Source organism: Rosa chinensis, chromosome 4, assembly GCF_002994745.2.
Source record: "Rosa chinensis cultivar Old Blush chromosome 4, RchiOBHm-V2, whole genome shotgun sequence".
Classification (NCBI taxonomy): domain Eukaryota; kingdom Viridiplantae; phylum Streptophyta; class Magnoliopsida; order Rosales; family Rosaceae; genus Rosa; species Rosa chinensis.
In genome coordinates, this window is record NC_037091.1 from 14745078 (window position 1) to 14763681 (window position 18604).

The window sequence follows — 18604 nt, forward strand, 5'->3', positions numbered from 1 at the left end:
GGCTTTCATTGGACCAATGAAGGATGCGGACAAGTTTTGGCTTTTGGGGTAATTGGTCATCACTGCAAGAATGTGAAGAGCAAAAAGGAACCAAATTTTGATTAATCAAAACAATGAACAATGACAATAATTGGGAGAAGTGTAAGCACCCAAATACTTTTGATTACAAAAATATGCACAGGGAGCCTGACTGAGGTTAATACATTATTAAGATTCTCATCTATAGATACTGTTACAGAGAGACCGCAACGGGAAAAAGAAGAGCTACATAGAAGTCTAATGAGCAATCTTCCATGCCGTTCCTTCTATACTCTTCCAGACCTTTTAGCAAAACACAAATGGCATTTTCAGTAGCCTCAACAATGTGCACCCTTCTATGGGTGCGGTGGATGGACGAACTTCACTATTTTAACCCATGAGAACTATACAAAAGCTAGTCCCCTGAAACATATTTCTTCTGTTCATAGTATTTTTTTTCACTTGCTGTTTTCCTGGCGTTGCGTTTCTGCATCAAAGGGAAACGGGATCAATACTCCCCAAAGAAGAAATGCAGAGGTCATACATATGCAATGATCATGAGAAGATAACGAACCACCAGAGGGTGAAATGAAATTAAGACATGAGAAGACAGATCAAATTGAAAAAGACAACCATACCTAAAAGCAATTTTAAAATAAGCTATTCAGGTGTAACTACTCAGTCTAAATAAATATTATGCCAGAACTAAATTTCTACAAACAATCATGGTATAGCATATTCCAGATGAAAAGAAAAAGATATCCAAATTTTCATCTATAAAAGTCATTAGATTTGATTTTGTATCCATCCGCATTTGTAGTGCATCAATTAAACAGACAGACAAGGACTTGATGGATACCAAGTAAGCATCATGATTTGCAATTATCCTCTGAGATACTGATGTTGTTGTTATATCTTTTGGGCTTTCAAGTACTTGGAAAATCCCCATGCTCTTGGGAACAGAATAAGGATCACTTTCACCCTGCACAACATGAATCATCACATTAATTTACCCATTCCTCAGCTGTATACAATTAGTGATCAACTCTGATGAAATCCATCAACTTACAGTAAACGAGGAGTTGTACTCAGAAACTGTCCCACGCACTACCAATGAAATGTTGAAAGTTGTTATCTGTAAATGCAAGAACGCAGATCTCAGACGCAATGATTAACAGATCTAAATCAGACAGCACATTCAGAATGATTATCCTTATTCCTACCAAGATGCAATGAATGAAATATGTGCAAGACAATCGAGCAAGGGAGGGAGTGAAGGTAAAGTTAGAGAGGGGGGTACCTGGATGCAATGAATGACACCATTAGCAATTGAAACAAATAACAATTTGTATGGTTAAGTTCCTTACTCTATCAAGGACTCATCACAAGAATAACATTATTTCTGATTAGACACCTATTGACTGGAGCATTATGCCTATATCATTAATCCACCAACTCCGACATTGGATTCAAACCAACTAGGCCACTTTCCTCAATATCTGTGTGAAGTTAAGTGTTCTAATGCAAATAGAAATAATATTCTGGTTCAGAAATTGGCATACATGTGAGATCGTCTTAATCGTGTATATCTAGTACAATATTTGGTTGGTTGCTGTTCCAATTACTTGGCTTGTGCAAGTATGGAAGAGGAAATCCTTGCGTATAACATATGTCATACACACGCTTAGTGGAGAAAATCCAGTATTCCAACACACTTCTTAGGTATGCTTATCTAAGGGAAACAAGTAGAGTGGAAAGCATGTGATGAGGTGCAGCAGCAATACTAGACATGTATGGTTCAAGATAGAATCACCATTAAGCTACAATGAAAAGACATGGGAAAAAAACTTGCAAAATATGTGAATGAAGAAATAGTAGCTCAAAATGAAGATGAAGACAAGCACTACTATGAATAGTGCAAAACAGGTAGCTAATGGTTGTACATGCAATGAAATGACAAGACACAAAATACAATAAAAACATATATTGATAATCTCTTACCATATCCATGGTAATTTCCCAAGGAGCACCAATGATGACCTCATCAACATAGCGGCAACCCAACACACCAAGACTACGTTCATGTAAATGCATTATTGGATGCTTGCCTCTGTGTTCACTGCAAGTAACAACATGTTAATACTTTTGGTATGTCTACCTTCAAAGTTCACAATTAGAAAGAGTAGGAAAAGCTTTAAGGGGTAAACACAACAATGCTTTAATTACTGATGTCAACTCAAGAAAACTAAAATACCTCACAGTGTGATCATTGTGGATGCCAACTAGTAAAAAGTCTCCAAGCTGCCTAGCATTCTTCAGAATCTAGCAAGCACCCATAGAAACAAAAAGGCCATCAGATATGAGTCTAATACAATAAAGTAATGAAAAGCAGAGTAGACATGTCCTACAAAAAGGGGAGATGCTGCAAAAACTCTCCCCAGCATGGATTACCAAAAAGCAGTGGTCATGCAGGCCACCTGACAACATGCACCTGTTTGCATTCAGCATGGCCCTGTTGTGTTGCCCAAAAGGTCAATCTTGAGTTAAAAAGGGTACCCATAGAAGGGGTACCCTTTTCTCAACAAATTGTCAGCAGACCTTTTTTTATCATTAACAGTCACAGGCTCACATTTCATATATTTATGAAGAGGTTGGAATATATGTCTCTTAAAACGATAGACTAAGTCATGAAAGACTGTGGGTACGAGAGCAATACTGTATTGAGAATAAGACTGTTTCATGTTGACATGCACTATGACAAAAGACCATCATGAAGGTTAACTAGGAAGTAGATCAAGTTGACAGGTAGAAAATTGCCACCTCTTTATATAGAACTAAACTGGAATATGGACTACAACAATCCAATTTTAATTAGATGGTCTAGAAGACAAATTTTAGGCAGAGAATCAGTAAAAGAAATAATAGGTTTGCAGGAGTACTCAGAGTTATAGTTGTACCTCAACATGTCCAGCATGGAAGAGATCAAATGCCCCATCAATGTACACAATACGAGCATTTGGTCCAGGAGCCTAAAAAAATGAAATTGTTACTTTGTTAGCAAGGACTGTGATATCTATGAAATGCGAATTACTTCTCTTTCCCTGATTTTTCCTTGTCAGTGTTTCATTATAGTATGAAAATTTCCACAGTATCTGTTAGGAAGTGATATATATTCATTTCAAAGAAACTATTCTCTTATCTCACTGATGATTTAGGAGTTAAAGTTGGTCTAAATTAAGCAAGACATGACTGCAAAAAAAGTGTTATTCGAGTCTCCCCTAACAATATTGAGAACATAAAAGAAGACATACCTTTCCATTGGAGAATTGCACAATTCGTCGGGATGTTGGCAGAAATTGAGATAATTGGGCGCTCTTGGATTGACTTTCTTCACAAGGGTCTCCATGTGAAGACGTATTATTTGTCTCCTTTAAAGAAGAAAGTATCCTCCCTACATTAATATGATTATCATTAGAGCAATTAAAAACAAAAGATATTTTAGTAATCACATTTAGCTAGGTAGCTTTTGTCAAAAAAAAAGACCCTCACGTCTAGCAAGCTTCACAAAGTCACAAGATCAGCAAACGAAAGAATCAGTTTTGGTTGGGGGGAAATCTAAATACAAAATGAATCTTGCTTTTCCCTGTCCTAATACTAGATAACTTTAAACTAAATTTATTGATTGCATAAAAAGTACTTGGAAATTTTAATGAAGCAAGAACTGCTGAGGTAGATCAAGAGAATAATAGTACCTACAATATCGGTGCTGGAGACACCTTCAGTGCGTTTGATCTGTTTGTAGCGGCCAGCTTTCTTTGCCAAGGCATAGGCATCAGTTCCATCTGGAAGCAGGCAAGGATCATCACCATGTATGATATAGTCAATTCTATGCTCATTGAAGAGTCTGTTCATGAATTGTTCAGTGATTTCATAAGGAGCACTGGCTATGACTTCATCCACCCACTTCAACCCGCTAACAAGAGCCAGTCTGGAAAGAACTTCAAATTAGATGATAATAATAATAATAATAATAATCAATCAAAAAACTGCTTGCACATACTGCAAAATAATCTGAACACCTATTGAAGACCAGCTAAACTATACAACAAGACATTATAGAACAGCTGCAAGAGCTTCTGACTTAAACAATAAAAGGTAGGGGTGGCAAATACCACAATCCACTTCCAAATATTGCTGAATACCTACCGAGAAACATAACTCTACAAGCTCTGTGCATAGGAATTTTATATGAATGTATATCATGATACAATTTATAGTAGTAAAGGAATATCAAATGATTAAACCGAAAATCATATAGGCATGTTTTGGCATTAGAACAGAAACCTTCTTGAGAAAGGAATGTCTGAACAGTAAAGGTGTTTGTATGTCTGCATGAACATTAAGTGACACTAACCTCTCTTCCATGGATAAAACAGGGGGACCTTTATTGGCAATGATCTCTTCGTCACTAACAACCCCAACCACTAACTCATCCCCCAGAGCCTTGGCTTGCCTCAGAGCATTGGCATGGCCGTAGTGCATGAGATCAAAGCACCCATCCATGTACACCCGAATGCGCTTCTTCTCAGATTTCTTCTTATGGAAAATCCCCGAATCAGACCATAGGTAAGGCAACTGAGGAACCGAAATTCCACCAAAATAGCTGGTGGACAAGCCGAGCAAGGCAGCCGTGAGCATTAGACCACCAAAGACATGTGGGTGGTTATACACTCCATCCCAAATCCAGTTGTTAGTCTCATACTCCATGTTGCCTAATTTATCAAATAACTTACTTAGAGGAGACACAAAACCTGAAAATATAAAGGCTGAAATCAAATCAGTTTCTACTGTTTCTTCCTTCAGATTGAGGTTCAAGCATTATAGACACAACAACAGAATAAAAATACAAAAACGAATCCAGAGCATGAAAAAAAAAAAAAAAACACCAAAAAAGATTTCAAACCATTGAAAATTTACTTGACTTCATTCAGCAACAAAGCACAATCCTTTGAAATCAACACAATTTCAAATCCCATCTACAATTCCAAAGTTGTTTGTTCAACAAATTCAAAATGCAAAAATTCAACCTTGAATCTAGAAACCAAAAACCCACCTGCAATTCACAACCAAAAACGCAATTCCAAACAGAAAGCAACAATGAAAGAGAAAAAGAAAAGAAAAAAAAAGAAACAAGATGGGGAAGAGAACCTGGGCAAAATGGAATCAAAATCAGAAAGATTTTTGAGGATGGAATGAATGAATGTGGTGAGCCAGATCTAAAAAAGATTTGATTTTTTGAGATGATACCAATAAAAAGGTTATACCTTTGTGTAATAGAAGCTTTGTGCCTCCTCTTCTCTCCTCTCTTTTTGTGGTCTGTGAAACAACCCGAAGGTTCTTGCAAGCTTTTTTTGCTTCTTCTTCTAATACATCTCATATTTTTTGTTTATTAAATTTCATGCTAAATAGTGGGCCCTGGGCCTACGCTATTCCTGCTCTTCTGCTATTTCGTCCTACCATGTGTACACCCAGAGACGAAGGTGCTGAAGTGTGTGTGTGCGCGCTTGGCCACCATTTCTTGCAGAGTTGTAATTCTCTTTTTTTTTTTTTTTTTTTTTTTTTTTGGGTTTTATGTCACTATTAGATGTTGCTGTCTTCCAGATTTTTGGTTCCTCTTTTTGTTTCAAAGTTTCAGATACCTTGGTTCATTCGTTGTTTTAAATTTCAGATACTTACTCATAAAAAATGTATATTAATTTCTTAACGCATGTTTTTTTTTTAAGCAGAGCGCGAATAATTATTAGATTATATCATTTTATTAGATGACTTTTTGAAGTTGAATATGAATTAAATTATTTTTGTAATATATCTTCATACTCAAGCTTCCTTTCATGAAACACGTTATGTGGTGAAAGAGTTTATCTTTGTTGACATTTCTATAGGCCTTGAGAATGCTCTCATCACTTATAGAAAGTTGTATGCATCTTTTAAATTTAAGCATCTAGGCATTTCCTTATTCACCTAAGGTCCAACCACCAATTGGGAGAGGATCAATAGATTCATTCTAAAGAGTTCTACAACCTTCAATCTCCATCCTAACGAGGAGAAAATATTGGCTTAAATTTTTAGTTTTATAACGAATTAAATAATTATTAAATTTTTGGTTTTATATTCGCAATTGCTTCATTTCCTTGAGCGTTCTGGGGTAGCTCTCTCTTCACCTTCTAAGCATCATTCCATTCCCACAACAGCATCAAATTGCAATGGAATAAGAGTTATCTTTTATCGAGAACAAAAGTCTTTTTTCTTTTGAGATAAATGTTGTAGACATTTTGTACTCAAAAGTTTCAACAGAGGACCAATATACCTGCACAGGCACAGTTAAATCGAATTACAGGTTTACATATGCTCATCATTTTTTTCTCTACCCAAAACTCATCACCCTGTTGTGGAGGGAAATAAAGTCATCTAATTGTGCGTTAACAAGAAAATTTACACATGAATACAAATATACAATCATGCATGTACAATACAACTCAAGGTACTATTCATGTATAAAGAAAGTTTTGATATGCCCGGAAAAACCAAGAGCCCTAGATTCATTCATGGCTAAAGGAAGTTTCTCTGAAAGGAGCCCGCAGAAAACCGAGACGTTAAACCTTGAGCCATGTTTTCTGAATCCAATTTTACACTTTGCCTACCGCCTGTCAAATCCTTTTCACGGTCCCAAGGCTTCCAAGGATGTTTTCCCACCCATTCTTCCTTCTTCTCCTTCTCCAACGGTTGCTTGGATTTTCTCTTCGGGCGGCTTGCAGTCTCTTGGTGTTTTTGTACCAATGATTTTGATCGTTTTTCTTTGTTGTATCTGTCCACCAAATCTGCATCTGAACTATTCATTTTCTTCTCCTCATTTGAAGCAAGTGATGCAGCCTCATTATATGCTTCTAAGTAACTGCCATGGGAATAAAATGGATTAGAAATCATATATCGAGAAATGTACAATAAAAGAAATCATATTACGATTGCATACTCCATCTTAGCTTTCTGGGCTCTGTCAGAAGGGGTATCAGTCCATGCACTAGTATCACCACGTCCTTCTTTAACGGTGCTGCTAAACTTTGTTGACTGTGTAGGCATACCACCAGGCTGAGAAAAATCAAAGGATAACCATTATTTTGTTTTGTTTTTACAACATTTATTGATAGAAAAAAGTACGAAGTTTGTAATTCAAAGTACAGCACAACAGGCAGTTCGAACCACAGATAATATATCATCTATGATTTAACTCGAGTACTTCGTTTAAAATGAGCATCTCAGGTGTTAAAATGGTACACTTTAAAATCCCCTCATACTTGCCATATTGGTAAATCTTTTATCTTATCTATTTCTGCAGGAAGTATTAATATAAAAATGCGACGGATTGAAGGGAAATGGATCTAATATTAGTAACTCAGATTCCTATGTTCCAAAGTCCAACTACTAGATCAAAAATAAAAGTCGTGCACACCAACTGAGATTGTCTTGCAGCTGTACTCCAAGCTGCACCATTAGCTCTGGATCGCTTTGGTCAATGAAGAGCCTCATTCCTTTAGAATCTCAAATGCAAGTTGCTTTTTGTTTCAACATAAACACAGAACACCCTCAACTGACCGAAACTCAATCAAATCAGATAAAGGGAGAGTCAATGACATAAGTGCAAAGATCACATTTCATGGGCAACCTAATGAACAAAAATTGCTGCAACAAGTCATTCCTCTATCATCACATAACATGTAGTTCAGGAAATTTAATGTCCATAAATTCCTCCCGCCCAAATTCCCCTATCTGGCTTGACCCCTAACTCAAAAATGCATTTTAATGGATCTCACAAGGTACATCTGACACCTAGGGGAACCCAAAAACTGTCCCAAAAAAACAGAGCAAGCAACAAGACAAACATGCCCCCCTCAGCAGTTAGAACTTGTGGAGTTTTCTGTATTCCGAAAAATCTTGATCCAAAATACCTAACGGTCATCACCTAGTCAGGACAGTATAATCTTCTTTTCTCACTCATCGTTCAAGCTACTGATCCATTGCTTTCAGTAATATGTCCACCACCCACACACATTGGCTGCACTTCTTTTTGAATGAAGATTTTTATTGTTTACTTTATTTTAATAAAAACAAAACTTTGCCAGCCACCTAACAGGGAACAGTAGTTTCCTTAAAATTACCATCAGATTCCTGTAGTTACAATTTTCCCTATACCTTAATTTTTTTTAATCAACGCCATAAAGTTCAGCATTTCTTGATGGAGTCACAATACTTGAATAAAATTGTTATGACAGAAATCAATTTTTTGTTTTTTGTTTTTTTTAATCAATGCCATAAAGTTCAGCATTTCTTGATGGAGTCACAATACTTGAATAAAATTGTTATGCCAGAAATCAATTTTTTTTTTGGACTGGAGGAGGCCAAAGGATAGATTAGCCCAGAGGTAGCTATCAACCTAGAGTAGCCACAAATATCATCAAGAACATGTGTAATAGACAGACAATAGATTTTATCATAAGGTTAGCTCCAATCCAGAGGTCAAAGAAAAAATGAAACCAAAAAAATGAAAGACTTACTCTTCTCTCAGGAGGAAGCGTTGTCATCCACTCATCTCTTTGTGGTGCCACTTTAACATCCATGTCTGCCAATAGCTCATCATCACCCTCCATGGATATTCCTGCCAACAAGCTTTCTCAATTAAAGAAAATAAACTCCAGATACATGAGAAGATTCAAGGATGTAGAATTCATGTTAAAACACTAATCTGCATAAATCAAAGAGTTAATTACCAAAAAGGCCAACACAGGATGCTCAAAACAAAAAAGGCTTAGGCAGATTTCCTTTTAACCAAAAGGTCAATTTTGTAAAAAGCTACAGGCAGATTTGCGAAAAGCTACTGCCAACCTTTGAAAGCTACTCTAAATCAACCAATAATTTTAATTAGATAGACAAAGTCATGGTAATATAACTGACTTCATTTGGCAGAGACATACAGTTGTTCGAGAAGTCAAAGTAATAGGAGCTATGCTAAGCGCACAAACAAGTGGTAGAAACATTCTGGGTGCTGATAGAAGAAGAAAAGGGAAGGCAATCACAAATCTTAAACCACATAACAGAACACTACTTTCATCCACTTTTGTAAAGTCATGATAGAGAGACAGAGCAGTTTGAGACCAAAACCAAAGCAGCAAGAATTAGCTAACCTTGTAACTTTCTCCATTGTGCAGCCTCCCGCATTGCTCGCAACTCCACCTGCAGAAGCAAAATGAAATCAAGTTTTGAACTGCATTATTCATTATAAGGAAGATTCAACTGAAAGTCAAAATACATACCTTAAATTTCTCATGCTCCTCCTTGAGTTTAATCTTCTCATCTAGCACTTTCCGCTGCAACAAACAAACAAGGCAGAGAAAGACAACCAGGATCAAAGAGTGAACTGAAACCTACAGCAAAACTCAATATACTACACTTCCAGCTTCAGAGGAATTGCACCTTGTACTACATAGAAACCACCTAATGCGGCAGCTGATAATGCTTTGCCACATTATTTGATGATTGTTTCTTATTTTCTGATTGTTAAAGTGGGTATGCTACGTTAGCTGCCACATAAGGTGGTTTCTAAGTGGTGCTTAAATTGGCGATTCACCTAGCATTACTCATGCATTTAATATAACGATAACTTATCCAAGAAGAGTTTCTATGTGGTTCAGGAGTAGATGTATAATAAAGCATGGATGCACCAAAAGAATTTGCATGCTGTATCAGCGCTACATCTATTAGATACAGCTTGGATAAGGCACGGATACATGTCAGATACACAAAATGGAGTATCAATCAACTTATCAGGAACTCTCATTGATGTCATGCCACTGTTAATTCAAAAAATAAAGAATAAACCCTTACCTTTTCTGGATCTTGTAAATCTTTAAAAGCTTTGTTCAACTTGACAAATGCTTGTTGAGCTTGAGGATGTGAGCATTTATCAGGGTGCACCAAAAGAGACATCTTCCAGTACCTGAGGGAAGGATAAGATGAGATCGTTTATTAGACAAAGAAGAATCACAGACGAAAGAATCTAGTATAAACTCAACTATACACAATCATGTAAATAGCTCAGCACCAACTTGGAGATCATATTTATGTATTTTCTCCCTCTGACCAGCTTTGGAAAAAAATTAATAAATAAATTGTATTCCCATCTCCATCTCTTGCAAATTCAGTTTTCATCCTTGGTAGTTTGTACCGATATACTTGCCTTCTCCTTTCTGCCCTCCTCCAACAGCCTCACTCCTACATTACCCACTACACCACCTTAGGCCAGAAAGACCATATTAACCCACCAATTCTTCCCAATCCCTCTCCCTGGGCCTATTCAGCCTATATACTCCTGACATCCACCAATGCATACATGGCCCCAAATTTTTTGTTGAAGATGAAATCACTCAAAAATGATTCTACTATTGTAAAACATTTTGTGTCTGATTCCTCTAGATCTCAGACACCAAATCCTTAGCTTAGGTTTCAGACTTAACATATGCAAGTACAACTTCCAGGCTCTTTCTCATCTATATCTTCACTATGACAAGTACAAACCTGGAAAGGGAACAGATTTGACCTGCTCTATTGTGAATGACAATTGATGCTAAACAAATATACTCCTAGTCTTAGTTTCCTGAGACTATTTCGTCCCATTTGGTTTACAAGATGCTGAACATATGAAAGTCAAATGTAGACCAAGTTCTGGATAAGTTGTTCAGAACATGGTTCAGTGTAGTATCTTGAAACATAATTTACTAGTCATTACATCCACATATACACAAGCAGTATCAATCATACCTTTTCTTTATGTTCTCAGGAGCCATATTTTGGTTTGCTCCTAGAACATCATATGGACTATTCTCCTCAGCATCTATGATCCTCGTGACCTGTGACGCATGTCAGTGAGTAAGTAACAAAACATGACAAGAGAATCACCCACAAGGCCGCAATACATATGCCTCCCATTCATAATCAATATATGCATGATGTGTTATGAATTTGTGAGTAAAATCACAAGAAATGAAGAACAACGAAGGAAGAGACATGACATTTGATGATTGAACAAGAACTCTTACTGAATCAAAAGCTAATACATGCTCACTATTTTTTATTCATACAAGTAAATGATAAGAAAAGCACAATACCTCTTCAAACCGTTCAGCTTCATTAGCTGATTCAACTTCAGCAACAACAGCAGGTGGTGGAGGCCCTATAAACATTCCAGCATCCTCTTCCAACTCCACTTCCCTATAATAAATGTATTAAAAATCAACACATTTCAGGTCATTTCTATCAGCAAATCCATAATTCATAGTCATGTCAACATGTACCACAATATTATATGTGCAAATAAACAAGACTTGAATGAACAAAGCATCTACTCAATAAATTGTTTAAGCTAACCTGAGCTCGGCCTGTGCCTCTGTCAGTTTGGCTGCAGCAGCAAGTAGCTCGGCCGATGGCATTGCAGGGCCAATTATCCTGCAATACAAACAATAAAGAAATCCAATTACACCTCTTTGCATGTCTTAAGAATTTGGACTTCTGAGGGGGAAAAAATAAATCTAAGTCCAATGAGAACTGTGTCACTGATGTATGGACTAAAGCAATACTCCTTGAACCTTGGAGACTCTAAACTTATTACAATCAGAACTCAAGTAAATATAATAAACAAAACATATCATGCAGGAGACCAGATAAAAATTTGTTTTGAAAACTGTCCAAATGTGTGATCTCTTCTACACAGATTACCCTTCAGCACGATATCATTGAAAATATTATGGGGTGCAAGACAATGCATGACACTCCAATATTGTGGTTTTAAGTCACTAGTCATGGAACTATATCTCTCAAGGCCTGATTTGTTTGCTTGATACTACCAGTTTGGTGTGGAAAATGAAGGAAAGGGTGAGGATTTGAGAAGAGGGCAAGCAGCTTTTTGCTCTCTTATCCTCATTTGTTTATCATAGTACCACAGTAACCCTTCTTTTCCACAGTGTTTGGATGGGTTACAATGAAATATAAATGATCATGAAGTGGGAGAACTGAAAGTATTGTAATGTGGACAATGTAATTCTTGATTCACCTAGGATATATAGGACAATTTGGAAGTTCGAACCATCCCAGGTTATCTCTTGTAAATCCTACTCAAGGCATCTATGTAGTATGTGAGCTTTGACTTATACATTTCAAATATGAGAGAAATGAATTTCTATATAATTGTACAATTAATTGAACACCTGAAGATCTTCAATGTAGTTATGGACCATCTTTCTCTTTCTCCTTTCATTCCCCTCATGCAATATGAAATGCTCGACTAAAGAGAATGGCACGATGAATAACTGCCCCATGAGGGTAGATACTTGTAATATGGTTCACAGGAGACAACCATTGGAGTATAATGTGCTATAAAGACTAAGTGTGGAACTTGTGCTGCTTCACATTTCTACTGTCAAGACAAAATAAAAGATACAGCACCTCTTTTTGGTTCATTATGAGATTAATAGATCGCCTCACTAAAGATTTCCAGAGGAACAGATGTCAAAACACAGTGAGTTTAATAGGAACAAACTATTCACAAGTGACAGGAAATTTGGGCACTTCATACGAATAATGTTTACTTCATATAATTTATTACAAAATCTACACACAAAAAAATAAAAATAAAAACAAAAAGGAATGACAGAAAGAACGAATACTAACTACTGATGAACATCATGTAAAATCTTTTATGGAGTTATCAGTAAGAGAACCCGTATTCATTTGAGGCATTCAAAAGTACTAGCAGAAAGTAGAAATTAGTTCAAAACTTGATTTTCTATGATGCTTCCAATTCATAAGAAAACAAAGATAAAGAGAGTATGAGTTGGTTACTACTGCTTAGCAGGGAAAGGGAAAATGAATCACTTGCCAAATTCAACCAGCAAGAAACTATAGAGCCGGGTAAAGTGAAAACAGAGTTATTACCTTCTGTTAGGACCAGCAACATTATCCTCCGGACATGGCGATGCCATATTATCATCACCAACCACTTGTTTGTATTCTTCATCCCGTTGTTCTGAATGCATCTCATTTAATGAAGATTTAAGATCTACAGACGTTGGAATCATGACCCCAACAACCTCCAAGGTGGGACGAACATTTGAAGGCAGTACAAAAACTCCATCACTTTCCTTCAGGTCTAATGAAAGGAATAACTTCTTTAGATGCTTAATCAAAGATCTTTCAGATATTCCCTTTATATCAACTGCTTGCCCACTATCAATCATTTGCAAAAGCTACACCAAATAAATGGTAACAAGTATCAATAATGCATCACAAAAAGAAGACAAGAAGAGAATCAAATGAGTGCTTCACATGTACTGTTCAAGGTAAGCTTACAAAGATTTTAAAAATAATTAAATAACAAAAAAACCAACATATAAGAATTTGTTAAGTAACCATATGCTAACGAGACTAATAGGAAATAAACAAACCAAAATAGGTTCATATGTCAAACTGGTCATATGTCCAATAAAGTAAAAACAAACAATAGTGACAAGATTATATGCATACCATATCACGGGTCAAGGTTTGTGATTAGCAGTGATACAGTGTCTTCTAATGTATGTTGATGAAATTAGAATAAGTTTTTCTAAAAAATAATACTGAAAGACTATGTCAAAAGACCAACTGATAAACATAAACTAGTTTTGAATAACAGTTAAGGTACTGAAGATAAGTAAACACCAACTTAATTTCATGGCTGCATAATATTGGTAGTTTCAATTTTTTTTTCTTTATGTGAAGCGCAACTTTCACTAATAAAGAGAGAGGATACAACAAGAGTGGACGAAGAGTCCACCAAAAGCGAGCGACAAACAAAAACAGAGACAAAGTAGTTCAGCATAACAAGTAACCAATACAAAAGTAAAATGACAAAACAGATGCTACAGACACCAAAAAACTATAGCAGCTGGCCCCATAAGGAAGCCCATATACTAACCGGTCTCATATAAATAATATACAAGTTAATGTACACACAAAGCTCATAAGGTTATTCTCTAATTAATATTCCAAAGAGATTACAATACCCTAATTTCTATAAAGAACAAGATAATGGTCTGGTTTTACAAGCAAGTTGCAACCACCAACCATCTCAAACTAGTAGGTTATGATTTGGCATACCCCAAACCACTCAATTAGTGAGGTTTATAACCGGTGTGTCTGAAATTCCGAGAAAATAGTTCATAAAATTTTAGACTAACCCCAAAATTACAATTTATATGCCCAGACATTTACAAGGCCCACAGAATCACGCCACCTGAAGAAGCAGAAATCCTTTAGAGCTTGAAGGCCAAGAATGCACTTTTAGAAGAGAAAGGTACTTGCGCAATTGTTGGTATTGTAAAAACAAAAGTATAATAAATATTTTTTGCAAGAATCTATTTTTGGACAACTATCCCCAAAACCTTAAGCTTTTCTAGAATTGGCTAACAATATAAGCTTACATACTCCTCAAATACAAATCTATCATGCACATGAGGCAAAAAATGGAGGGTATTGAAACATCCCAACCCTGCACCTTGCAAAGCAAAAATGAGGTGTGAAATTGGGAATTGGAGGATTCGAACCAATACGAAAGACACTTTTATTAAGAGCATTCAAAAAGTACGATCCAGGGGACAAGAAGTCCACTGAATTTGCTATAATCTTCATTCTGAACAGCAAAAGACATTGAAACAATAAACAATCAATCCAAGACATAGAAGCATTCCAATGGTAAGAATAATTAACCATTTTGATCTCGGAAGCAACTGATGCCAATCAATAAAGACACCCAAAATGAGTCTAAAGGAAAGAGATTTCAATCAACCGAATGGTGTGTATATCCTTAACTCAAGCGAACATAATATCACCCCCTCTGTCAAGGAAAACCACTTAACACCCTAATATACCTTTCCAGACACTTACTATGCTGCATGTCTTTAAGCTGATATTAGCAAGTTACCTTTAGTTGTGTCAATCATAACAAACACCAAATCTTCCTATACACCATTAGTACATTCGCAACACCCTAATGTCAATATTCCTAGATAAACAAGCCTTCCAATTCATTTACGTTTTCTACTATTTCCAACTCTCACAGTTTGGCACGTCGGAATCATACAGCTCACTAACCTAACCCACCTCCCAAGCAAATAACATGAAACAAAGATAAACAAAAACCAATAACACTATACCAAATCATGCTTAAACAATCTTAAGATTTCCTAATGAGAATTATCAAGCCATTGGTGTCAAATTCATTAGCCAAATCCTACTAGTTTCAACCATAATATCTACTCCAAAATTTTCAACACCAACATTCAAAGTAAAAAAATAAAAAAACTTTACCTGCTTCAAATCGTCGCCAACATTAGGAAATTCACTGAACAAGTCTCGCAAGACCTCTCGGGGCTCAACCCGGCTCCTCTCCGGCTCAGAATCACCGCCACCACTCGAAGACCCCGAACCGGAGTCATAGTCCCTCTTCTTCTTCTTCGTCTTCGTCTTCGATTTGCTCCGCCTCGCCTCTCTCTTACTTCGCCGTTTCTCTCTCCTCTCCCTTCTCCTTGCTTTCTCTCTTCTGGAGCCGTCGTCGCTTCTGTGACGGTGGCGACGACGCCGTTTCGAGGACCGGTCGGATTCGTCGGAGTTTGAAGGAGACGACGACGGTGAATCGTCGTCGCTCGTTTCCGGCAAATGCTTCTTCCTCTTGCTTCTACTCCCCATTTTGCAATCAAAATCAAATTCAGAGCACCATTCAAACCAGACCTCTAATAAATCCAAGTTTTGGGTTTTGGTACACGCTAAAGGCCCAATATTATCAATATTGGACAATTTGAGGCCCACTTCTTGGGTCCAACCAGCCCATCCACATTTCATGATCTGAGGCCCAATATCATCATTATCATAAATATTACGATTCCGAAAATTAGGTCACATTAAACCATCGTTTAGTCATTACACCCCCAACAACAGCTGACTGAGTGGTTGGCTGGATGAGGTTAGGTGTTTTGGATCCCAAGGCTGCCAAAACGTAACAAAGTGATGTACCGAATAAAACTGTCGCTTAGTCATGCACCCCCCAAAAAAGCTTAAAGTTACCGAAAATTGACCGAGGCAGTTCACTAGGTGAGGTTAGGTGAGGTGACAACCGTTATACGTTATCATGAAAGTTCAAGACTAACATGTAAATTTTAAAGCGCAATGATATTATCGGAAAAGTTGTCACCAAAGTTCAAGACTACATTTCACATGTTAAATTTTAAAGTGCAATGATATTATTGGAAAATGGCAATGATATGGGGCACATATCCTCAAATTCTAAGTGTCATGCCATGTAAGTAAATACAAATTTTATTTTCAATTTCATATAATATATTTTGTCACATCATACTATTGCAACACCAAATTTACCCGTTTACATTTCCTTTTAGATGTTAGGGCATAAATCAATTACATTAATGAATTTATTTAGGTGACAAAAAAAAATATCAACTATTAATTATATATTAATTTAAAAGATATGTCTACAGATTCTTTAACCAATATTTTTCTTCATTTAATTAAAATTTTCCTATAACTTTCTAAATAGCATTAATATATTGAATTAGGTGTCAAGAAATAGACATTAACTTTTCTTTCCAAATATTGATTTATTTCATTAAAAAAATAACATTAATAAATCGAATTTGAAAAATACATATGTCCAAATTAAAGGTAAGAAAAATATAAATATAAGCGGCCATTAATTTTTCACATATCTATTATATAAAGCAAATTGTTGGGAATGATGGTTAAATTTTTAAAACTCCTATTATGCCCTTTATTGATTGAATTGTTTAAAAAATAAAAATGATATTACAAGGCTAAAATAGTAAATAAACAAAATCAGTTTTTCCTTTTCAAGAAATTGCAAACAAAAAATAAGGAAAAAAAAACCCACATTTGTAATCGTCAGTGGTATTTTGCTGCATTCAAAATTTTTTTCTTTTTGTTTAATTTAAAACTTTTTTTTATATATATAAAAGCAAACTGGCAAGCACGGAGTGCATGCCAAGAGGCTAGTACAATATAAGGAAAAATATAAATATAAGCAGCCATTAATTAAAGGTAATAAAAATATAAATATAATACGTTAGTAGCAGCCATTATCATCTACAATATATATATATATAAGGAAAAAACAAAAACAAAATAATAAACTCAAATCTAATGTTTATACCCTAGCTACAGAGAAAACAATGAACAAAAGAATATTTATAATCATATAAATATGTATTTTTCACATTATATTTTCAAAATTTGCAGGAACCCAACAAAGGTTGAATTCATATACATGTGTTATGCAAATATATTGATCAAATGTACGTGCAAATCTATTGACTGAATTATATAAAAAAAAGGATTAATTTCAGTTTACCCCCCTGAGGTTTGGGGTGTCATCATTTCACCCCCTCTACTTTCAATTTTGAATTTTTACCCCCTAAACTTTTCAATTTCAATCAGTCTTGTCCAATTTTTACTGTTCCGTCCAAATTAGACGTTAAGTTTGACTTTTGAGGGCTAAAATGGTCATTTCAACATAAAAAATTTAAAAAAATTAAAAATAAATTTTTTTTTTCTGTCTTTTAGTTTTTTTTTTTTTTTTTTTTTGTCTTCAACCTATACACCACAAATTATAATAGGTTTATAAAAACAAAAAAATATTTTAGGTGGTTGAAAGCCGCTAACTGGTCTACGATATTTGTAATATATCTCCGATAAAGTGAAGAATTTTAGAATATATCCCCAATAAAGTGAAGAAATGTCTGTAAAAAATAATTTTACACTTTATCTGTAAATAAATATCTGTATATCCCCAATAAAGTGAAGAAATATCTGTGTAAAATAATTTTTGGTTTGCGATATTTGTGATATATATCCAATATTTATCTGTAAATAAATATCTGTAAAAAATGATTTTACACAGATATTTCTTCACTTTATTGGGGATATACAGATATTTACGGATAAAGTGTAAAATCATTTTTTACAGATATTTCTTCACTTTATTGGGAATATATCTTAAAATTCTTCAATTTATTGGATATATATCACAAATATCGCAGACCAAAAATGATTTTACACAGATATTTCTTCACTTTATTGGGGATATACAGATATTTATTTACAGATAAAGTGTAAAATTATTTTTTACAAATATTTCTTCACTTTATTTGGGATATTTCCTAAATTCTTCACTTTATCGGAGATATGTCACAAATATCGTAGACCAGCGAGCGGCTTTCAACTACCCAGAGTATTTTTTTTGTTTTTATAAACCTATTATAACTTGTGGTGTATAGGTTGGAGACAAAATTAAAAAAAAAAAAATGAAGAAACAGAACCAAAAAAAAAAACAGAATTTTATTTTTATTTTTATTTTTTTATGTTGAAATTACCATTTTAACCATCAAAAGTCAAACTTAACGTCCAATTTGGACGGAAC

General features: G+C 35.3%; 2 protein-coding genes across 5 annotated transcripts; both read right to left on the reverse strand.

The window, feature by feature from the left end:
* Window positions 1–73: 73 nt before the first annotated feature.
* Window positions 74–5510, reverse strand: LOC112200486 (ethanolamine-phosphate cytidylyltransferase). 4 transcript variants are annotated; one of them, XM_024341530.2, is made up of 10 exons: window positions 5343–5510; window positions 4433–4790; window positions 3771–4006; window positions 3330–3469; window positions 2976–3047; window positions 2273–2340; window positions 2020–2137; window positions 1088–1153; window positions 878–1000; window positions 74–505 (listed from the first exon to the last, which is right to left on the reverse strand). In XM_024341530.2, exons 2-10 carry the CDS (start codon window positions 4783–4785, stop codon window positions 434–436), a joined length of 1248 nt encoding a protein of 415 aa, XP_024197298.1. In that variant the 5' UTR covers window positions 4786–4790; window positions 5343–5510; the 3' UTR covers window positions 74–433. The 4 variants fall into 4 exon arrangements, with proteins under 4 accessions (XP_024197298.1, XP_024197297.1, XP_024197296.1 ...); XM_024341529.2 differs by having other exon boundaries at window positions 4433–4844; window positions 5343–5508; XM_024341528.2 differs by having other exon boundaries at window positions 4433–4829; window positions 5343–5506.
* Window positions 5511–6363: 853 nt separating this feature from the next.
* On the reverse strand, window positions 6364–15868 carry LOC112200485. Its single transcript, XM_024341525.2, has 11 exons — window positions 15466–15868; window positions 13057–13367; window positions 11494–11571; window positions 11235–11337; window positions 10888–10976; window positions 9955–10066; window positions 9384–9437; window positions 9255–9303; window positions 8628–8728; window positions 7049–7164; window positions 6364–6970 (listed from the first exon to the last, which is right to left on the reverse strand). The coding sequence occupies exons 1-11, from the start codon at window positions 15841–15843 to the stop codon at window positions 6628–6630; spliced, it is 1734 nt and encodes a 577-aa protein (XP_024197293.1). The 5' UTR covers window positions 15844–15868; the 3' UTR covers window positions 6364–6627.
* Window positions 15869–18604: the final 2736 nt, after the last annotated feature.